This window comes from Salmo salar, chromosome 02 (assembly GCF_965601325.2).
Source record: "Salmo salar chromosome 02, fSalSal1, whole genome shotgun sequence".
In the NCBI taxonomy this organism is placed as follows: Eukaryota; Metazoa; Chordata; class Actinopteri; order Salmoniformes; family Salmonidae; genus Salmo; species Salmo salar.
Genome location: NC_138292.1, coordinates 15404203 through 15426892, shown reverse-complemented (window position 1 = coordinate 15426892; position 22690 = coordinate 15404203). Strand labels below are relative to the sequence as shown.

General features: G+C 44.4%; 3 protein-coding genes and 1 non-coding gene across 4 annotated transcripts; 3 read left to right on the top strand and 1 right to left on the bottom strand.

Annotated features, from left to right (window-relative positions):
- The first annotated feature begins 9154 nt into the window (after positions 1–9154).
- LOC106596175 (INO80 complex subunit C) lies at positions 9155–12178 on the top strand. Its single transcript, XM_045719034.2, has 5 exons — positions 9155–9501; positions 10478–10594; positions 10707–10818; positions 11032–11099; positions 11269–12178. Exons 1-5 carry the CDS (start codon positions 9283–9285, stop codon positions 11398–11400), a joined length of 648 nt encoding a protein of 215 aa, XP_045574990.1. The 5' UTR covers positions 9155–9282; the 3' UTR covers positions 11401–12178.
- A 518-nt stretch (positions 12179–12696) lies between these two features.
- trnat-ugu (transfer RNA threonine (anticodon UGU)) lies at positions 12697–12769 on the bottom strand. The gene has a single exon. It is a non-coding gene; the product is annotated as a tRNA-Thr (tRNA).
- Positions 12770–15479: 2710 nt separating this feature from the next.
- On the top strand, positions 15480–17297 carry LOC106574265 (H-2 class II histocompatibility antigen, A-Q alpha chain). Its single transcript, XM_014150051.3, has 4 exons — positions 15480–15865; positions 15943–16206; positions 16344–16625; positions 16815–17297. The coding sequence occupies exons 1-4, from the start codon at positions 15808–15810 to the stop codon at positions 16943–16945; spliced, it is 735 nt and encodes a 244-aa protein (XP_014005526.1). The 5' UTR covers positions 15480–15807; the 3' UTR covers positions 16946–17297.
- Positions 17298–17576: 279 nt separating this feature from the next.
- On the top strand, positions 17577–22279 carry LOC106574261 (H-2 class II histocompatibility antigen, E-S beta chain). The gene is made up of 4 exons (XM_045719035.2): positions 17577–18378; positions 20688–20960; positions 21087–21368; positions 21482–22279. The coding sequence occupies exons 1-4, from the start codon at positions 18315–18317 to the stop codon at positions 21661–21663; spliced, it is 801 nt and encodes a 266-aa protein (XP_045574991.1). The 5' UTR covers positions 17577–18314; the 3' UTR covers positions 21664–22279.
- Positions 22280–22690: the final 411 nt, after the last annotated feature.

Here is a 22690-nt window from a genome sequence, read left to right as displayed (position 1 = left end):
AGCTGTTTACTCTTAGACAGCTGCCAGCACAGTGTGTTGATTGTCTCTCCACCTCTCACCTAATTTGCCAGACTCCACCTCTGCCACTCACATTGATAAAACACAATATTCAACACTGGTCTTTTCATGATTCATCTGTTGAAATAACACATATGGAATTATGTAGTAACCAGAAAAGTGTTAAACAAATCTAAATATATTTTAAATTGGAGATTCTTCAAAGTAGCCACCATTTGCCTTGGTGGCAGCTTTGCACACTCTTGGCATTCTTTCAACCAGCTTCACCTGGAATACTTTTCCATCAGTCTTGAAGGAGTTCCCACATATGCTGAGCACTTGTTGGCTGCTTTTCCTTCACTCTGCGGTACAACTCATCCCAAACTATCTCAATTGGGTTGAGGGTGGGTGGCTGTGGAGGCCAGGTCATCTGATGCAGCACTCCATCACTCTCCTTCTTGGTCAAATAGCCCTTACCCAGCCTGGAGGTGTGTAGGGTCATTGTCCTGTTGAAAAACAAATGATAGTCCCACTAAGCTCAAACCAGATGGGATGGCTTATCGCTGCAGAATGCTGTTGTGTGCCTAGAATTCTAAATAAATCACAGACAATGTAACCAGCAAAACACCCTCACACCATCACACCTCCTCCTTCATGCTTCACAGTGGGAACTACACATGTGGAGCTCATCCATTCACCTACACTGTGTCTCACAAAGACATGGTGGTTGGAACCAAAAATCTCAAATTAGGACTCCAGACCAAACAACATATTTCCACCGGTCTAATGTCCATTGCTCATGTTTCTTGGCCCAAGCAAGTCTCTTATTATGATTGGTGTCCTTTAATAGTGGTTTCTTTGCAGCAATTTGACCCTGAAGGCCTAATTCACACAGTCTCCTCTGAACAGTTGATGTTGAGATGTGTCTGTTACTTGAACTCTGTGAAGCATTTATTTGGCCTACAATTTCTGAGGCTGGTAACTCTAATGAACTTATCCTCTGCAGCAGAGGTAACTCTGGGTCTTACTTTCCTGTGCCGGTCTGTCACGATTCCCACCGACGGTGGCGCCCCCTCCTGCTCGGGTGGCGCTCGGCGGTCGTCGTCACCGGCCTATTAGCTGCCACCGATTCCCTTTTGCTTTTCCCTTTTTTTATTTTAGACACCTGTGGTCAATTAGCCATTAGAGGGGCTATTTAGTTTAGCTGGCCCGCTGCTTGTTGTGCGGGATTGATTGTTGTATGTCGACTGTCTTGTTCGTGTCGGCTTGGCATTGTCGCACATTGTATTTATTCCCCTGAGTTTGAGAACTTTGTTTTTTCTTCAAAGTGTTATTAAAAACACCACTCCCTGTGTTCGTTGCTTCCTGCGCCTCATTCCTGCAAACGCGACTACCAAAGCCGTTACAGAATCCCGCACCCTCATAAAGGCATGGAATCAGCGGGAGCAGCGGGCACTCCTCTGCCATCGATGGAGGAACGCGTGCTCCACCACACGACGGTCCTACACCGCATCGGATCGGCAATGGACCAGATGATGGAGAGGATGGACCGATAGGAGAGAAGTGGTATCCTCTCTCCACCTCCACCTCCCCCGATACAGCCATCTTCGCCTCCCACGACGTCTGGCTCTGGCGCGCTTCATTTGGCGCTCCCGAGGGAGTACGATGGGGCGGCGGCTGGGTGCTAGGGGTTTTTGCTCCAGCTTGAGCTGTACCTGGCCACCGTCAGACCTGCTCCCACGGGAGAGGAGAGCGTGAGTGCCCTCGTTTCCTGCCTGACGGGCCGAGCTCTGGAGTGGGCTAATGCGGTCTGGAACGGTCCAGACTCGGCGAGGGACCACTACCCAGAGTTCACCCGCCGCTTTCGGGCCGTGTTCGACCACCCTCCGGAAGGAAGAGCGGCGGGTGAACGGCTGTTCCACCTCAGGCAGGAGACGAGGAGTGCTCAGGACTTCACGCTGGAGTTCAGGACCTTGGCTGCTGGGGTGGGGTGGAACAACAGGGCCCTCATAGACCACTACCGCTGCAGTCTCCGGGCGGACGTCCGCAGGGAGCTGGCCTGTCGGGACACAGCTCTGTCCCTGGATGAGCTGATAGACATGTCCATATGTCTGGACAATTTGCTGGCTGCCCGCGGGCGTTCGGAGAGGGTCCTGCCCGTTCCACCCCCGTGCACCCCCGCCCCTACCCCTATGGAGGTAGGGGGGGGCCGTGCCAAGGGGCACCGGAGGAGGTGGCTCCTCCTGCACCAGCTGTGGTCGGAGAGGACACACGGCCGACCGGTGCTGGAGGAGCCAGTCTGGGAGTTGAGAGGGCAGGCAGAACACTTCTCGGTCACCTCAGGTGAGTCAGCACCAGATTCACCCAGAACCCCCTGTTGGTCACGTGTTTTTACCTGTTTTGTTTACAAAAAATTTTCCCTCTTCCCAGCATAGGGCGCTAGTCGATTCAGGCGCAGCTGGGAACTTTATGGACCGTGGACTTGCCATTAAGCTGGGCATTCCGCGGGTGCCGATAGAATCCCCTTTCCCCGTGCACTCCCTAGATAGCCGACCATTAGGGTCAGGGCTAGTCAGGGAGTCTACGGTGCCACTGGACATGGTAACGCAGGGGAATCATAAGGAACGCATTCCTTTTTTCCTTATTGATTCACCTGCGTTTCCGGTGGTGCTGGGGGTCCCCTGGCTGGCTGGTCACAATCCCCGTATTTCTTGGAAACAGGGGGTTCTCCAGGGGTGGTCAGAGGAGTGTTCAGGGAGGTGTCTAGGAGTTTCCATAGGTGCCACGTCGGTGGAAAGTCCAGACCAGGTGTCCACCGTGCGCATTCCCCCTGAATACGCCGATTTGGCGATCGCTTTTTGTAAAAAGAGGGAGACTAAATTACCGCCTCATCGACAGGGGGATTGTGCGATAGATCTCCAGGTTAACGCTGCGCTTCCCAGGAGTCACGTGTACCCCTTGTCACAGGAGGAGACGGCGGCTATGGAGGCATATGTCACGGAATCCCTGGGACAGGGGTACATTCGGCCCTCCATCTCACCCGCTTCCTCGAGTTTCTTTTTTGTGAAGAAAAAGGAGGGAGGTCTGCGTCCGTGCATGGATTACAGAGGTCTAAACGCTATCACGGTGGGGTTTAGTTACCCACTACCTCTCATCGCTACGGCGGTGGAATCATTTCACGGAGCACAGTTCTTCACAAAACTGGATCTCAGGAGCGCGTATAATCTGGTGCGTATCAAGAAGGGAGACGAGTGGAAAACCGCCTTTAGTACCACATCAGGCCATTATGAGGGGGGCTATTTAGTTTAGCTGGCCCGCTCCTTGTTGTACGGGATTAATTGTTGTATGTCGACTGTCTTGTTCGTGTCGGCTTGGCATTGTCGCACATTGTATTTATTCCCCTGTGTTTGGGAACTTTGTTTTTTCTTCAAAGTGTTATTAAAAACACCACTCCCTGTGTTCGTTGCTTCCTGCGCCTCATTCCTGCAAACGTGACTACCAAAGCCATTACACGGTCCTCACGAGAGCCAGTTTCATCATATCGCTTGATGGTTTTTGCAACTGCACTTGAAGAAACTTTTGAAAGACCGAAAGAAATTAAATAATTCAAATCTGACAAATGTCTTATTACACAATGTTATTTAATAGTAGCACTTTTGCCCATTGAGATATGTTGTTTTCCTCATTACTATATCTGCATGATAATTTCTCAATAAGATGTTTGAAATAAGTTATAGCAATCAAGTGTATTTGTGTTATTTGGGATGTTCTGCTCAAAATACCAGCCAACGTCTCCGGAGTACAAACCTTCCTCTCACAGTTGCCTACTTTCGTCTCCTGAATACAAACCAAGTAAAATGACCTATAAATCTACTTTCCTTCTTGAGAACCTTTAGTCTTTTGGGCAGTAGTGAGCGCTCTAAAGTTGATCCAGACCGGGGTGAAGTACCTGCAGCGACATGGGAGACCTATCAGAGAGGATTTTGGACTGGTAGGAGTGAGATATTTTTTTTAAAGTGGATTCCTGCTTTTTCCCCGACCCGTACATTGTTTCAGGCTGGGTTAAAGACAAATTGGGAGCGGTTACATTGTGAAAGTTTAGAGAAGTGGAATTGTTTCGATTTTTTTGTGCATCCTCCGCCCACAGGCAGCTGGCGCTGCGCGTATCTGGGTGTCGTGCTTTCCTCTCCGGAGCAGGGCGCTGCTCAAAGGAGTGATCAGTGGGGTAGCGTTGAGTGTAAAGGTGGATCAAATGAAAAATAATATTCCTGGTGTTTGGTGAAACGTAAACCCGGTGGTAATGGCGAGACTGAGAATACCCAGTCTGTCTTGTTGAGCGTTGACATAGAGGTTCTGCCTGATCAGGTTAGGTTATAGTTGTTATTCTGTGAGGTCCTACAGTGGCTTGCGAAAGTATTCACCCCCTTGGCATTTTTCCTATCTTGTTGCCTTACAACCTGGAATTAAAATGGATTTTTGGGGGGGTTTGTATCATTTGATTTACACAACATGCCTACCACTTTGAAGATGCAAAATATATTTTATTGTGAAAGAAATAAGAAATAAGACAAAAAAAACTGAAAACTTGAGTGTGCATAACTATTCATCCCCCCAAAAGTCAATACTTTGTAGAGCCACCTTTTGCAGCAATTACAGCTGGAAGTCTCTTGGGGTATGTATCTATGAGCTTGGCACATCTAGCTACTGGGAATTTTGCCCATTCTTCAAGGCAAAACTGCTCCAGCTCCTTCAAGTTGGATGGGTTCCGCTGGTGTACAGAAATCTTTAAGTCATTCCACAGATTCTCAATTGGATTGAGGTCTGGGCTTTGACCAGGCAATTCCAATACATTTAAATGTTTCCCCTTAAACCACTCGAGTGTTGCTTTAGCAGTATGCTTAGGGTCATTTTCCTGCTGGAAGGTGAACCTCCATCCCAGTCTCAAATCTCTGGAAGACTGAAACAGGTTTCCCTCAACAATTTCCCTGTATTTACCGCCATCCATCATTCCTTCAATTCTGACCAGTTTCCCAGTCCCTGCCAATGAAAAACATCCCCACAGCATGATGCTGCCACCACCATGCTTCACTGTGGGGATGGTGTTCTCGGGGGGATGCGAGGTGTTGGGTTTGCGCTCAATTTTAGTCTCATCTGACCAGAGTACCTTCTTCCATATGTTTGGGGAGTCTCCCACATGCCTTTTGGCGAACACCAAACGTTTGCTTATTTTTTTCTTTAAACTCCTTTTTTTTCTGGCCACTCTTCCGTAAAGCCCAGCTCTGTGGGGGTGTATGGCTTAAAGTGGTCCTATGAACAGATACTCGAATCTCCGCTGTGGAGCTTTGCTGCTCCTTCAGGGTTATCTTTGGTCTCTTTGTTGCCTCTCTGATTAATGCCCTCCTTGCCTGGTCTGTGAGTTTTGGTGGGCGGTCCTCTCTTGGCAGGTTTGTTGTGGTGCCATATTCTTTTAATTTTTTAATAATGGATTTAATGGTGTTCAGTGGAATGTTCAAAGTTTCAGATATTTTTTTATAACCCAACCCTGATCTGTACTTCTCCACACCTTTGTCCCTGACCTGTTTGCAGAGCTCCTTGGTCTTCATGGTACTGCTTGCTTGGTGGTTACCCTTGCTTAGTGGTGTTGCAGACTCTGGGGCCTTTCAGAACAGGTGTATATATACTGAGATCATGTGACAGATCATGTGACACTTAGATTGCACACAGGTGGACATTATTTAACTAATTATGTGACTTCTGAAGGTAATTGATTGCACCAGATCATATTTAGGGACTTCATAGTAAAGGGGGTGAATAAATATGCACGCACCACTTTTCCGTTTTTTAAGAAAAATTTAAACAAGTAAAAAATTGTATTTAACCTCACCCATTTGGACTATTTTGTGTATGTCCATTGCATGAAATCCAAATAAAAATCTATTTAAATTACAGGTTGTAATACATCAAAATAGGAAAAACGCCAAGGGGGATGAATACTTTTGGAAGGGACTGTATGTTCCCATGCAGCTGGGGATCCAAAGTGCCCTGTGAGAGAGAAAAGGGTTGAGATTGCCAGAGTTTGAGTTGGGGGGAAGAGCCCAAGGGTGAGTGATTTGACTGGGAGCCCCCCAGTGAGTAAGCCTGAAGAGAGAGATCCAGAGAGGATGAGTTTTAGTAAGGTTGGATTTCTTGCATTTATAGCCATTGTGATCAACTGCTCTACGCTGATGGTGTGGAAATCACAGAAGACAGATGTGGTAGTTGCAGCAGGGATAAATATTTGGGTGTGATAGATTTTAGTGCAGAAGATCTACATGGAGTCTTGAAAGAAGGGGTTCCATCCTCCCAGGCCTGATGTAGGATCGTTTAGTGTGAAAGTAGTGGGATGGGGTGGTGGGTAGTTCTTTGTTGGGGGGATAGTTGGTGCTTTTAAGGTAACTGGGAACTCGAAGGTCAAATCATGACGTCAGTGATCTTCAGGCCGGAAAGTCGGAGCTCTAGAAAGATGCCTGTTTCCGACTTGGAATTCTGATTTGGACCATTCAAAACTATTTTTCTCAGGCTGAGATTGTTTTTTCCCCAACTTCCCAGTTGTCTCTTCCCACTTTTAGAAAGCAGTGTGTAGAGACAGGCAAAGCAAATGGCACTGTCAGCTGTTTAGGCAGTGCACCAATTGCTTTGAATTTGACATTAGCATTTGAACTTGGCCTTGTAAGCCTTGTTGTAATCTGATAGCCAGAGGTTCATTTAATTGGGAGGTGGGGAGCCATCGTTTTTGGTGAACATTCGAAACCAAAAGCTGTTTTGTTGCTATTTAAAAATATCAGTTGTGATAGCTGTACGGCTAATTGTTATTTTAATTTATTCACCCAGTAGGCTAGTGCAACCCAGACAGGAAGACCACGTCAGTGACTCAACCCACTCAAGTGACGCACCCCTCCCATGGACGGCATGGAAGAACACCAGTAGGCCAGTGACTCAGCCCCTGTAAAAGGGTTAGAGGCAGAGAATCCCAGTGGAAAGAGGGGAACCGGCAAGGCAGAGACAGCAAGGGCGGTTCGTTGCTCCAGCCTTTCCGTTCACCTTCACACTCCTGGGCCAGACTATACTTAATCATAGGACCTACTGAAGAGATAAGTCTTCAGTAAAGACTTAAAGGTTGAGACTGAGTCTGCGTCTCTCACATTGGTAGGCAGACCATTCCATAAAAATGGAGCTCTATAGGAGAAAGCCCTACCTCCAGCCGTTTGCTTAGAAATTCTAGGGACAATTAGGAGGCCTGCGTCTTGTGACCGTAGCGTACGTGTAGGTATGTACGGCAGGACCAAATTGGAAAGATAGGTAGGAGCAAGCCCATGTAATGCTTTGTAGGTTAGCAGTAAAACCTTGAAATCAGCCCTTGCCTTAACAGGAAGCCAGTGTAGGGAGGCTAGCACTGGAGTAATATGATCAAATTTTTTGGTTCTAGTCAGGATTCTAGCAGCTGTATTTAGCACTAACTATCAGTCTTGCTTGACCATCTTCCTGAATATTCTAACAGATCAATCTTGCTGGCAAAACTTAATGAAATATTACTAAGTTATTTAGCTATAGTGTAGATGTGGGGTTGTTTTTGTTGGATATAATGAACACCCAGATGCTGCGTAGGCCACACAATAATATAAGACGGAGACAAGCTGGCCCGGGGGGAAATGTTTGCGGGCCGCCTCCGTGTTGCCTATGATGTTGCAGTATTAGTATTCTCAGAGTAGTCTTGTTGATACAAAATGTTTCAATATGATCCAAGCCGCCTTGTTCGTTCGTTGACACATTTTAATATTCTCAGAAACACCTTGTTGATGCAAAGCTTCAGTATTCGCAGAATGTTTCCCTTCCCTGGTGAATAATGCAGACAGGCCAATACAAACATTAGCTGGGCGCACACATGATAAGGAACATCTCTGAATGCAGAGCAACACATTTGGTGGGAGCTGTCATTGTACACTGTATGCTCCGTTCCACAAGCATGACTTCATATAGCCTATAGCAGGGGGTCTGCAACCTTTTTCATATGTTACAATTTACAATTGATCCTACAACTTCTAAAGATCTATGTGGTAATTCTGATTTTCATATAAGCGTTGTAGGCTACTCAACTGTTCCCAGAAAATGTCTAAAGTGAATAGCCTAATTCTAGTTGGCTACTGGACAGAGACGCTGTCTATTCAGTCACACCCCACGGAGCTCCACTATGTCGACCTGACCAAGGCGCTGTCCATTCAGCGGTGCTGAATCACAGGCGCCGGCTTAATGTGTAGATTTTTCTTCATTCCTTGGTCGATTTTGTTTGTCTTTATGCGTCCTTGTCGATTGTAGGCCTAAGTAATTCATGCATTTTATTTCAATGCATGTGTAGGATTTATCTGGCATAGTTTGCGTTCGCAGTCAGCTGTTTTATGCTCCGGTTACTTTCACATTGATGTCGGTATTTGAAGTCGGCCTTAGCGTGTTTTATGCATCTATTTCATGTTGCACAAGTAGGCTAAGTCAATGTAGGCTATGGATGATGAGACTGAGTCATAAACCTAATATTGTGGTGATAATGTCTGGGGGACATTTTTGTTTGTTTTAACTGTTCTCCAAATAGCATTTTAGAGTTAAACAATTGTGTAGAAGAAGACTACAGTAAATGAGCTTCAACTGTACGTTCCATTCCTGTACCACAGGAATGGAACCTAAATCACAGAGGATAGATGTTGTGTTGGCAGCTGCAGATAAGTATTTTGGTGTACTTGATTCACAGGAGGTTGGTGGCACCTTAATTGGGGAGGACACATGGTTTCCAGGTGTTTGATGCTATTCCATTTGCTATGTTCCGGACGTTCTCCCCTCAGCAGCATCCACTGACGTGATTGTACTGCAGAAGAGTTACAAACTGTTAGTGATAGTGTCCTGTCCTCCCAGGCTGTTGGCCTGGTGTAGGATCAGATAGGGTCCTGTGGTGGTGGTGGTGGTGGTGGTGAGGTTTTAATGGGTGTTGGGTTAGTTGGTAGGGAAATTCTTCACAGCGTAATGAATTCACAATGCAGAATAGTAGACTGACAAACAGCCAAACAGTAGATGGCGGCAAAAAGCACTAGTAGGTTGTAGTCTGCCATAAAACCTTAAAGAAGAAGGCCTTTAGAATTAGTTTTGACCCGGAAGTGATTATCCGCGGTACGGATTACGCGAAAAATATTTTCAATGACAATAGAACATGTGTTTATGAACATTTTAACAGCTTTTTTTGCGTAAATCATTTACAGAGAAATGGCTTCTCCGAACCATAGCCCGGGTGTAGAAGGGGCCGTCAGGGTAGCGGCTTCGCCAGCAGGTAAAACTCAGACGTTGGTGTTGGTTTCTAGCCTGGCCGGGCTCCGCGGTAAGAAGAGACCTGCTAACACCGCCACCTCTGCTGCTGTACTGGCCAGTGGGAACAACGGCAAGAAGAAGAAATTTCAGGCCATCGCAAACCAGACACAGGCACAGGTAGTTTCCTCGAAGCTAGCTAGCTAGCTAGCTAGCTACTACATACGCAGAGGAATAGACAGACCAATTAAAATGTTGATCTGATTTCGATGATACAGTACCAATCATTTTGTTGGTCCTGGTAAGGGGTCCTCCCATTACAAAAAAATACAGTTCAATCAAATTGTATTTGTCACATGCGCCGAATACAATTGGTGTAGACCTTACAGTGAAATTATTACTTACAAGCCCTTAACCAACAATGCTTTAAGTTAAGTAAAAAAAATAGAAAATAAAAGTAACAAATAATTAAACAGCAGCAGTAAAATAACAATATCAAAAAAAATAAAAAAAATAACAAGTAACAATATACAGGGGGTACCGGTACAGAGTCAATGTGTGGGGGCACCTGTTAGTTGAGGTAATATGTACATGTAGGTAGAGTTAAAGTGACTATGTATAGGTAATAAACAGAGAGTAGCAGCAGCATAAAAGAGGGGTCTGGGTAGCCCTTTGATTAGCTGTTCAGGAGTCTTATGGATTGGGGGTAGAAGCTGTTAAGAAGCCTTTTGGACCTAGACTTGAGGTAGCAGAGAGAACAGTCCATGACTAAGGTGCCTGGTTAAAGCCTCACTTCACCACTTTTTAACCTTGTGTTCATCATCTCCAGATCAGTCCCAGTGAAAACTAAAACTCTAATCTCTTTTGTTTTTCTAAACACCAAAGATCACTCAAAAAATGTGAAAAGTAGGGAGATTACATAATGGTTGTAATGCTGGCCGCACTTTGTCCAAACTGGTTGATCTAGCTAGTTATGTAACAGCTGAGCTGTCCCCTGGGCCAAGTTCAGTTGCCAAACAACGTTGCAGATAGAAATGCCATGAATAGAGCCTACGTGATCACTTATTTTCCATGTCAGAGAGGCATGTTGTATAAACATAGCATATTTCTATCTAAACGTTCCAAAACGTTGTATTCTGCTAAACTGACCCTGTAGGTGACTGCAGTGGAGGCGGTGTCTGAGGGGAAGGCAGTGGGTGTGTCTGACGCTGTAGGTCCAGCCACAACGGAACCAGCAGCCAAACCCCTGCCCTTCAAAGACCCGATATTTGTGGTGAGCAGACTGGGGGGACACTTGTGAAATGATAACTGGTTGATAGAGCATTTTCTGTCTTTCCCTCACTTGTCTTCGCCTCACTCCTCTCTCCCCCCTTTTTACTCTACAGCATTCAGGGATAGGGGGAGCTGCAGCAGGAAAAAAGAACCGGACCTGGAAAAACCTGAAACAGATCCTGGCAGTGGAACGGACTCTACCCTGGAAGATCAATGACCCCAATTGTGAGTGGGTTTGACTTTGTGTGTGAAAGATGTTTTTGGTCAATGTTTCTGCTTTGAAAGATGTTTCCAGTGAAAATGAATACTCATTTTGGGGATTTTAACAGAAGGCCGTGTAACAATAAGCTGCTTCTCTGCGCAGTGTTACACCTGACCTGATTCTTTCTGAGCTTTCTCTGATTGCCTGAGTTTGACCTTTGAGCCTGCTGTGTTCAGACTACAGCATCGATGCCCCTCCCTCCCTGAAGCCAGCCAAGAAATACTCAGACATCTCTGGACTCCCTGTGAGTAACTCTCTCTCTCACACACACACACACACACACACACACACACACACACACACACAGTCTTCACACATGTTTATGGACACCTTATGAGCTGTTGTCATTTTGTATGTGTCAGGTGAACTACACACACACTCACTCTGCATTATGCTATGTGTCCATGTGTCAGGCGAACTACACTGACCCCCAGACCAAGCTGAGGTTCACGTCATCTGAGGAGTTCTCCTTCCTGCGCCTGCTCCCCACTGACGCCGTCACCGGTTACCTGGCGCTACGCAAGGCCACCTGCATTGTACCCTGACCGCAAGGCCTGCTGGGAGATGGGAGTTCAGCCAGTGTCTGTCCTGGCCTGGGAGGGACATTGACCATTAGGGGGAACAATGCAACATTGACCTTTGATCAGTTTCCACTGTCTAGGAGGTGTCTGAGACTCTCGGGGAGAGGGACCAACAGGGACCGTTACAGAGAGGGGGACCCAAGGACACCTTGGGCCCCCTTTCGACAACAAGTGCCTCTAGTGTCGAGAGACTGTATCATTCCCAATCTGGCTGACGTCATGATGGGGATGTCTGCACAGACCTTTTGATTTGGCTACTGTCTACACAGATCTTATGATTTGGCTACTGTCTACACAGATCTGAGTTGGCTACTGTCTACACAGATCTGAGTTGGCTACTGTCTACACAGATCTTATGAGTTGGCTACTGTCTACACAGATCTTATGAGTTGGCTACTGTCTACACAGATCTTATGAGTTGGCTACTGTCTACACAGATCTTATGAGTTGGCTACTGTCTACACAGATCTTATGAGTTGGCTACTGTCTACACAGATCTTATGAGTTGGCTACTGTCTACACAGATCTTATGAGTTGGCTACTGTCTACACAGATCTTATGAGTTGGCTACTGTCTACACAGATCTTATGAGTTGGCTACTGTCTACACAGATCTTATGAGTTGGCTACTGTCTACACAGATCTTATGAGTTGGCTACTGTCTACACAGATCTTATGAGTTGGCTACTGTCTACACAGATCTTATGAGTTGGCTACTGTCTACAGGAAAATCAAGCAAGTGGCTAACTGTCTACACAGATCCTATGAGTTGGCTCCTTGATCTGTCTGAAATACATATTTCTAGTGTTTGTCATGTTGCCTGTCATGATGATTGCTGCTTGCTACTGTGTGAAATCATATTTCTGTGTTTGTCATGTTGCTGTATGATGATAGTGTTGCTACTTGTTTTATCTGCCCTCTGTAAGATAACACCGCAACACTCAACATATTGTTACCTGTTTTTAATTTATTTAAAAAACAAAATACTTATCATCCTTACTGAACAAACTAGTTGTGCCACATTCTGTAATCACTCTGTACTACCACCTGCTGTAAGGAGGTTTGACAGTTTTAAAAGATGACTTTCTCTTTAGGATGCAGTTCTTTTTTGGCTTGGGAGCAAGACGGGAGATGAGTTAGAGAGTTCCTAACGTGTTTTCCGGGGCAGGGTTAGTTTGAGAGAGCAACAGTCCAATGGCTGCCGTGTGACAACAGGTGCTACTGGCCTCAGGGTCACAAATCAGCGTGGCCAAAATATGTCAGGCCCCAGCGAGAATTGAACTCGCGACCCCTGGTTTACAAGACCAGTGCTCTAACCACTGAGCTATGGAGCCTTACTTGTATAGCAACTCAGAGACTCGGCTATTTAATTACCACATCCCTACTGGCTACAATACAGATGCCACACCTCAGTAATATGTCAGACTCCTTGTATAAACACAAGTAACGATAGCTGCCGGTATCATCCCACAAAGCCTTCAGAACAGCCATTTTAAATGATATCAAGTGAGTACCACATTGAGATATACTAAGACCCAAGACAGGGTTTAGGCTCATCAATGAGTTTGGCAGAAAGAAGATTACACCGAGCTACCCAGAGAGACAAGATTATGCTTGTACTGGATCTCTGCTTGTGTCTTTCTGTGTAGATCTGTTATCGTCCAGTCTAGTTTGAACTGTGAACTGTTTGACCATTCACAGAAAGCTTTGAGGATGAAATTCTTGACTGGGCCAGGAAAAAAAACAAGATTTCAAAGGGTTTATCAAAAAGCCAATAGAAGACTGGATTTATCCTGCCTTCTAAGTTCTAAATAGAAAAATACAGTAGATGTGACAGTGCCTCCTGGTGGTATAAAGTGTTTAAAACAGGATTATAAACTGTTGTTCAAGTCCTGAATGCTGATTGACTGACAGCCGTGGTATATCAGACCATATACCACTGGTATGATAAAACATGTATTTTTTACTGCTCGAGCTACGTTGGTAACCAGTTTATAATAGCAATAAGGCACCTTGGTGGTTGTGGGATATGGCCAATATACCACGGCTAAGGGCTGTATCCAGGCACTCCACTTTGTGTCGTGCGTAAGAACAGCTCTAAGCCGTGGTATATTGGCCATATGCCACACCCCCTTGTGCCTTATTGCTTAAATATAGTGCTTAGTTCACCAGAGGAGTCCTCTACTCTCCTGGGGCCTCATTTATAAACGTCGCTTGGCACAAAAGAAGGAGTACATCACTTTCTAAGCAAACTTTGGGACACTGGCCCATATGTACGCACATAAACTGGAGAAATTAGAAACTGCGACTCCGATGGCAGAAGGATGAAACTCGAGAAACGCTTTGAAATTGATACCATTGTGTAAAATAAATCGAAATATTACCTCTCACGTATGATATGAAGAGTTCCCTGGAGTTCACACACACACACACAAAACACGATTTAGGATAAATACAAACGGAGATATGTTTTTGCAAAAGAACCCCTCATGTTGTCCAGTTTAATCGGGAATCATATTTAATTGGATCTGTAATTATTAAACAATTAATGCATGTTATGAAATGTATTCTAATAAATACTAAGGTGAACAGGAGGACAAATTATGTTATAACTGATTTACGACGTTTACGATGCAATAGCCGGGCAGATACGAGTGCACCGTTTCATATATTATCACATGTTCGTTGCGCGGAACTGTCAATGTGATAATGGCCCTGTCATTGTCAATCAGGGTAATTACCACGCCTGAAGGTGTTACGCAATTGGGTAGCTTTGACTATCAAATGGGTGGGTATTAAAACTCATGCAATTACAATGCGTAATGACGCACAAAAGCTGCTTTGGCACTGTTGGGAGATGTGGCGAATGGAAGAATTCAGAGAGCGCGACTTTTCAGAGACCAGCAAGATTTACTGGCCAATGATGAGGAGTGCTTTATGAGCCGGTTAGGATTGCCGAGAGCTGTTCTCTTGGATCTCTGTGCTGTAGTGGGCCCAGCTTTACAGAGAAGCACCCGCAGAAACAAAGCCGTGCCTGCACTTCAACTCCTTGGCAACCTCGTTGATAGCGTCGATGGTGTCTCTCTGCGTTGGCAGGACTGCATCTGAGGACACGGCCGCTGGAGGGCTGTGACGCACAAGGTGCTGTGGAGACGCCGGGGCTGGGCGCACTCAGCTCCTGCTCAGCAGCACCACCGACCCCGCTGGAACACTCAGCTCCTGCTCAGCAGCAGCACCACCGACCCCGCTGGAACACTCAGCTCCTGCTCAGCAGCAGCACCACCGACCCCGCTGGAACACTCAGCTCCTGCTCAGCAGCAGCACCACCGACCCCGCTGGAACACTCAGCTCCTGCTCAGCAGCAGCACCACCGACCCCGCTGGAACACTCAGCTCCTGCTCAGCAGCAGCACCACCGACCCCGCTGGAACACTCAGCTCCTGCTCAGCAGCAGCACCACCGACCCCGCTGGAACACGCAGCGACTAAAAACAATAGAATGTGTAAACAACTTGAATGCATCTGGTTTACTCTTTTCAAACGAGTGAATACTAATTACATACCTGGATCATCCGGTGCGTCTTGCATGTCCGTGTCCCACCCCGTCACTACTCAAGAGGTGGGCCCATATAATACCGGCAAGTCGCTCATCAAGGGGGTTGAGCTCCGGTGTCCCCTTTCCGCCGCCCGTGGCACAAACACTTTGTAAGGCTATGCGCCTTTTGGCCTCCACTTTTGACGGACCACTTTTTAATTTCTGAGCCAGCAGCATTCACAGCGTCCGCCACATGCTGCCGCTAACGCCTTTTTGGCATTTGCAATGCCCACAATGTGTCCACCAAACCATATTTTTGTCTTGCTTTAACCTCCCCTACAATAACTTCCACTTCACACTGGGTGACATGTTACTTTTCTCCTTTCTGTCGGGATTTGTCGTTATGGAGAAATATCAGAGGCGTTTCACTGACTATTTATAGGCAACTATGTGCGTTAAAAGGGTGGAACAAGACGCTCACTCACGTGCGCCAAATTTCGAGTTTATTGTGATTTATAAAGGGAAACTGGCGTGGGACGTGCGTACGTATTAAATCAGAATATTTTTGTGCATAATCACTTTCTGTGTTTCGTCCCTACGCCACCTTTTGACGTGAATCCTCCGCCCAGTTTTATAAATGAGGCCTCTGGTCTGTAAACTGTTTCTTCCTGGATACAGTAAGAGTGAAATAAATGTTCTGATTGGTTCTAGTCTAGGTAATGCATGTTTAGCAGTAGTATCTGTAGATGAGACTAAAGTAAACGAGAGGCGGGACCAGCACTGGAGTTGTCAGTGCCTTATTCTCGGCAGAGTTCTCCCACACGCTCACGAACTGAGAGATGAACCTCTCTGTGGCTATTGTTGTTCTCACTGCGGTCGTCTGCACTTCGGCAGAAAGTAAGTATTTTATTGATTTTAATGATTTGGTGTATTTATCACTCAACTGAACTTATGTTATCTGTTTGGGTTTCCAGTTCCTCATGAGACCGTCTATGTGCTGGGGTGTCTTGAGAAGACAAAGGTGAAGGCGGAGGCAGAGCTTCAGCTGGATGGGGAGGAAGTGGTATATGCTGACTTCCAGAGTGGACAGGAAGTTTGGACATTGCCTGAGTTCCTGGGGCCATTCTCAAGCTCCACTGTTCGTAACTTCTACAAGAATGCCGTTAAAGGCAGACGATTGTGTCGGGATGCCTTGGCTCTTTGGATATTTGAAGAAAAGAGTCCACCTGAGGTAAAAGGTAAAGAGCAAATCAACTTTTTGACAATAATTAAAACAAAGATGAAAAGTGACATTTTTGGTGAAATAATAAGTAACAAAAATGCCTATGTATTACAGTGAGTGATTTTTAAAGCTAGTGGTTGTATTCCCCCCCAGATGCCCCTGAGAGCACCATCTACCCCAGGGCTGAGGAGGAGCTGGGGGTGGAGAACACCCTTATCTGCTTTGCCAATCATTTCTACCCCCCGCCTGTCAAAGTCAACTGGACCAAGAATGGCCTGGAGGTGACTGAGGGAACGTCTCTCAGTCGGTACTATCCTAATGAAGATGGAACGTTCCACCAGTTCTCCAGCCTGAGTTTCACTCCACAGGAGGGGGACGTCTATGGCTGCACTGTGAAGCACACAGCCTTGGAGGACCCCAAAACCAGGTTCTGGGGTGAGCAACTGTTTCTCTAAATGGGGTATTTTATTAAATTATCTTGGGTCTTTAGAAACCTCTCAGATATAAGAAAATCTGAAACTCAGGGTAATGTTTCCTCATGAACTATTACCACTGCAATATATAATAGTTGAAAGATGTATTTCTTCAATGTTTTGATGGCACCGCTCTCCTCTTGTCCCCCAGAGTATGAGGTACGTGAGGTGAGTGGGTCCAGTGCTGGTCCTGCTGTATTCTGTGGAGTGGGCCTGACTCTGGGACTGTTGGGAGTGGCTACCGGAACATTCCTGTACGTCAAAGGACAACAGTTCAACTGAATTGTGACATAAATGTAAAAAATCCTCTTGCAGTTTTAGGTAAACAATGGGACAAAGAATTAGTGGCGTACCGCAGTTTCATCTTTTTTGAGGGGGGGAAACCGCTAACTTTGTACAATTTTACACATTTTGCCATGAGGCTGAGAGAAAATGTTGAAGTTTAGCAGCTAATTTCCTGTCATTTTAAACATTTTTGCCATGGCTTATGACATGTTCATATGTTATCTGGGTAGGGGGGGCCTGACCACCTTTTCTTTTTGGGGGGTGCAGGGGGTGTGTGGTACACCAGTGCAAATAATATTAACTACTCTAACTGTTCAAATGTTTTCCTGTCAATAAAATATGAAATATTTTTTTGGAACAAAGGTATCATAAATATGCACCCAACCTGAGACGTTCAACAATAGACACATGAATGGATCACATTCATTAATTGTTCCCGTCTTACATTGTACACTGCAAGTGGGTAATTCCCCCTCCGTCATCAATACTTACATGATCACAAACTTGAATGTCATTTCACCATTTACTAACTATCAGTTGTGTGGTAAACAGGAGGAAGTATTTATACAATGTACTGAAACTGTGAGTGAGAATGGGAGAGCATGTCTGAGCTATTGTGGGACCAATACCATAGAAACCCAAACAAGACTAAAGTAGTAGGTTGGTTAATATTTACACAGTGACAGGAATAAGAGTTTTATTGTATGCAATAACTGGTATAGAACTTTGCCTGGTGTCAAATCAATAATCATAAACAGGGTTGGGTAGTTACTTTCTAAATGTAATCTGTTACTAGTTAAGTGTCAAATTGTAATCCGTAGCGCAACTTTTGAATTACCCAAACTAACAGATTACGTTCAGTTACTTTTGCATTACTTTCCCTTTAAAGAGGTGTTAGAAAAAGACAAAGGAACCATCCAACACATTTGGTGTGTCATAGTGGTCTCTGACTTGTGGTCAGACTCGCTCAGGCGGACAAACTTAAACTTGTGCAATTGTTCAACGCTGAATTGAATGTCAGAGAAAACAAAGTGTCAATGTATTTTTTCACAAACATCCTTTCTGAATTTAAAAGTAATTCAAGAAGTAATCTAGTTTTTCTAAAGAATCTAATCTGAATACAGTATTTTAGCTGGTAATGTAGTTACACATCAGTCATGAATTACAGTGCTTTGTGATATGCTTAGAGAGAGAGTATCGCGATATAACAAATTACTTCCTGAAAGACTTGAGCTGTTTCGCTACTAGACTGACATTGGTCCATCCAATCTGATTCCTCATTCTGTTCCGTTATAGACACAGGCCAACATTAACCACATAGAGACATAGGAGGTATCTAACTCTGTTCTCGCTCTGAGAAGTAAACATGTCTGTGCTGAATCTCTCGTCCATCCACCTACTGCTTCTCTTCTCCTCTCTGTCTGGAGTAGGTGAATAAAAATCTGCTCCTGTCCTATAGATGTGATCAGGTTTGACAGGAACCACAGAATGACTTTGAATTGATCAAGATACACAAAGTCAGTCCAAAGTCTCAGTTATCGTCTTGAGCTTTGCAGAATGACTGCCATTATAGACACTTGTAGTGGTGAGATAATCAACATTAATCCTGTTGTTTATGGTCTCTGTACAGAGAGACTGAAGTGATTGAAGTCCAGTGGTGGAAAAAGTACCCAATTGTGATACATTAGTAAAAATATAGATGCCTTTTTAATAGAAAGTTACTCAAGTAAAAGTCACCTAGTAAAATCCTACTTCAGTAAAAGTCAAAGTATTTGGTTCTAAATATACTTAAGTATCAAAGTAAATGTAATTTCGAAAATATGCTTAAATATCAAAAGTAAAAGTATAAATTGTTTCAAATTCCTTATATTATGCAAAGCAGATGGCATCATTTTCCTTTTTTTAAAATGGACAGATATCCAGGGGTGCACTCCAACACTCAGACATCATTTACAAATTACGCATTTGTGTTTAGTGAGTCTGCCAGATCAGAGGCAGTAGATGACCATGTGTTCTCTTGACAAGTGCGTGAATTGGACCATTTTCCTGTCCTGCTAAGCATTCAAAATGTAACAAATCATTTTGGGTGTCAGGGAAAATGTATGGGGTGAAAAGTACATTATTTTCTTTAGGAATGTATTGAAGTGAAAGTAAAAGTTGTCAAAAAAAAATAATAGTAAAGTACAGGGAGCCCCAAAACTACTTAAGTAGTACTTTTAATTATTTTTACTTAAGTACTTTACACCACTGTTGAAGTAATAGGCAAAATTGCCATGGGGGATGGGGGGGACATGTCATTTCTTTAAAATAAAAAAAGGATGAACACGTCATAAACAATGGCAAAATGTGTAGAATTGCAGGAAACTGGCTTTAAAGGTCAACTTTGGGTACGAAAAATGGTCCAACAGAAATGGGGTGTGCCTTCGCTGGTTCATCGCTGTCATTGTGGTCATGTGTGCCGTGACCGACTTAGCTAGTTCGTTAGCTAAGCTAGCCGCTTGTAGCTAGCCAGTAACTCCAGTATGTATTGATATAATTTCACAGGATTTGTTTTTGGACGGAAGCTGTAGAGATTGGTAAGAAATGGCACTTCTGTAGCCAAATATCTTATTCATCCATTTTTGGGGTTTTTAAGCATTACATGACCTCGTATGATGGTGGGTTGATCAGTTATACAGTTTAAAGCTGTTGTTTTTGCTGTGGTTTATGCCCAAATTTTACTTTTAAAATAACTGTCCAGTGTTTCCAGATTTCTATGAAATATGATATATAATTAATTACAATAATTGTGAAATCGTTTTCCATACAGTACCCCAGGAGGATGACATCATCGTCTATGAGGAAATGGCAAGCATTTTTTAACCGTCTGTTTGAGGTGGTTTTTGTTTTTTTCCCCTCCAATTTATGCTTTGGCCACAAATACGAGTTAACAGTATGAGTTAACAGAATATTCACTTTTAAAAGTGAGATTTTCACTGGACAGTTACTTTAAAATGGCAACATTTTCTCTCAGCCTCATGTCAAAATGTGTAGAGTAGCAGGAAACCTGCTTTAAAACTGAAGGGAAAAATCTGAAGAATAGCATGAGATGAGCTATAAAAGAGCATTTGTTTTTCTCTGCCCCATGTCAAAATGTGTAGAATTACAAGAAATTACCTTTCAAACTTCAAAATCGTCTCTGATTCATGACAAAATGTGTAGAATAGCAGTATAAACCTGCAAATTTTTCTCTTAGCTGTTTCCCCCCCCAAAATTGTTTTCCCTAAAAATTATATTTATTTTTTATTTTGGGGGAGGGGCCTTCAGCTTTCCACTTATACTGTGTTTTCAAAATACCCCTCTATATATCCCTCAAAATAACCCTCAAGAGAGTCATGTCAAGCTGTGTAGAATCGCAGGAAATGCATTTTAAAATGTCCAAAGACATTGCAGGGGATGACCCCCCGTCCCCCCTCCAATATCTACACTACCATTTCACCCTTGATTTAAGTATTTAGTGGCCAAAGTGTGTCATCCTCTGCGTTCTTGTAATCGTGCACTGATGAAATTGTGCACTAAACATGTTTGTATTTTAATAAAGAATTATTCCATCTTATAATATTTCTATAGTCAAAGATGCGTAAAGAGTGAAATCCACAGAATGTATTTGTTTTCTCTGGTCTGTTGATCAGATGATATTATGAAAGAAGAGAAACGAGACCTCCAGATATCATCTTGTTTGTAACTGCTTATTTGACAGATGGCTATTTTGGACACTTTGAGATGAGGTGTTGGTTCAGCTCCGAGGATCCCCGAGATATTGAGTATCTGCTGCAGGTCTACGGCAACAAGAAGTTACTGGGACAATACAACAGCACAACAGAGAAATGTACGGTCTACACACAATGGATGAAGAACTTCACTGAAACGGCCTGCAAAGGCCCTGCTTTTCTGGCCGACAGGAGAGAAGAAATGAAGAAATACTGCAGCAGCAACGTTCCTGTGGTATATGGGTACTTACTAGATAAGGCAGGTAAGTGTATGAGTACATACTCAATGGTAGTGATAAGGAGGAGTACATACTAGATGAGATAGATGAACATCATGAAAAGAGCACGAGGCAAGCCCTGAAGAACCCAGTATGTTCTTCCCTCTCCAGTTGAGCCCTACATCAGCCTGAGATCAGTGGAGCCGTTCAGTACCAGACACCCGGCTATGCTCGTGTGCAGTGCCTACGACTTCTACTCCAAACCCATCAGAGTGATGTGGCTGAAGAACGGACAGGAAGTGACCTCAAATGTGACTTCCACAGAGGAGCTGGTCAATGGGGACTGGACCTACCAGATCCACTCGCACCTGGAGTACACTCCCACACCTGGAGAGAGAATCCCCTGTATGGTGGAGCACTTCAGCCTCACTGAGCCCAAACTGTATGACTGGGGTAAGTGGGTGTGTGGACTTGGAGTGTCTGAATGAGATACGAGTGTTTGGGAGGGAGGCTTTATAAGTCTATTTATTATAAGATGTATGTCTTAATTGTTTGTGTAATTACAGACCCCTCCCTGCTTGGGCCTGAGAGGAATAAGATGGTGATCGGGGCCTGTGGACTGCTGCTGGGGGTGGTCTTTATAGCAGCTGGACTGATCTACTACAGGAAGAAATCTACTGGTGAGGAGACACCGGCTATTCTATGTCAAAACAACCAAATACTTTTCAAGTCCAAATTTGAAATGTAACTTTATCTGTTTCATTCTCTCTCAGGATTACGAGTGTTGGTGCCGACCATGGCGCTGCCAGAAAGTTATGGCACCATATAGTGGTTCACACCAGTCTGCCTTCTGAAGGTTGTGATCTGAACCCACTTAATTAGTCTGGGTACCAGTCTTTTTAGCTAACATTCCACTCCTCGTAGCCTTTTCCGTGACATATGCCAAGGAGGTCAAGTAGTGGAATGTCAGCTAAAAAGACTGGTACCCAGACTACCACTTAATCATTCCAAGCATAATGTCCTCTGTCTCCCAGGCCTTTTGCATTGGAGGAGAGGAGAGGTTGCAGCCAGAAACTCCCAAGGCCCTTCTATAGGGATCACAATCACGACATTCAGATCAAGAGTTTACCACCGAGTGGCCAACGTGATCAAATCTATGTCCACATCCTGTGCGTCTGAGACGTTAGATCTATGATATGATTTTGTAAGGTATTTTCAGATGTGACAAACAAGATTGGTTTATGGAATTGTTCGTCCTTAGGTTTCGATTCTAATTCTTGTTTCAATTGGCAACTGATGTTATTGTTAACTTGGCTTTGTCTTTTATTAAAGTAGTCTTATTTTGCAGTTTTCATTTGTTTGGGCATTTGTTGATAGATTCGCAAGGGGTAGGCTATATTTAACCAATAAGGTCCAAGGAGGTGTGGTATACAGCCAATATACCATGCCAAAGGGCTGTTCTTTTGTACGACACAACGCTGAGTGCCTGGATACAGCCCTTAGCAGTGACATATTGGCCATATACCACAAACTTCCAAGGCGCCTTATTGTTATTATAAACCAGTTACCAACATAAATATTACTGTAAATAAGAAATGTTGCATCATACCCGTAGATCAAGTCACGTTCCACTGCTTAGACGATGCCAGATCTTACAACACCTAGGTATTTTACCTTTCAGCTAACCACATATGTTATAGCAATCTGTCAGTCGATGACACAAGTCGATGGACACAGTCGACAGTCGATGACGTGGCGTGCAACCATTGGTTGTT

Coding starts and splice junctions, on each gene's coding strand:
- LOC106596175 (XM_045719034.2), top strand. CDS start 9,283: ATGGCTTCTCCGAACCATAGCCCGGGTGTAGAAGGGGCCGTCAGGGTA. Junction 10,595..10,706: donor TCAAAGACCCGATATTTGTG/GTGAGCAGACTG, acceptor TTTACTCTACAG/CATTCAGGGATAGGGGGAGC. Junction 10,819..11,031: donor GAAGATCAATGACCCCAATT/GTGAGTGGGTTT, acceptor TGCTGTGTTCAG/ACTACAGCATCGATGCCCCT.
- LOC106574265 (XM_014150051.3), top strand. CDS start 15,808: ATGAACCTCTCTGTGGCTATTGTTGTTCTCACTGCGGTCGTCTGCACT. Junction 15,866..15,942: donor CGTCTGCACTTCGGCAGAAA/GTAAGTATTTTA, acceptor TTGGGTTTCCAG/TTCCTCATGAGACCGTCTAT. Junction 16,207..16,343: donor GAGTCCACCTGAGGTAAAAG/GTAAAGAGCAAA, acceptor ATTCCCCCCCAG/ATGCCCCTGAGAGCACCATC.
- LOC106574261 (XM_045719035.2), top strand. CDS start 18,315: ATGTCTGTGCTGAATCTCTCGTCCATCCACCTACTGCTTCTCTTCTCC. Junction 18,379..20,687: donor CTCCTCTCTGTCTGGAGTAG/GTGAATAAAAAT, acceptor CTTATTTGACAG/ATGGCTATTTTGGACACTTT. Junction 20,961..21,086: donor GTACTTACTAGATAAGGCAG/GTAAGTGTATGA, acceptor TTCCCTCTCCAG/TTGAGCCCTACATCAGCCTG.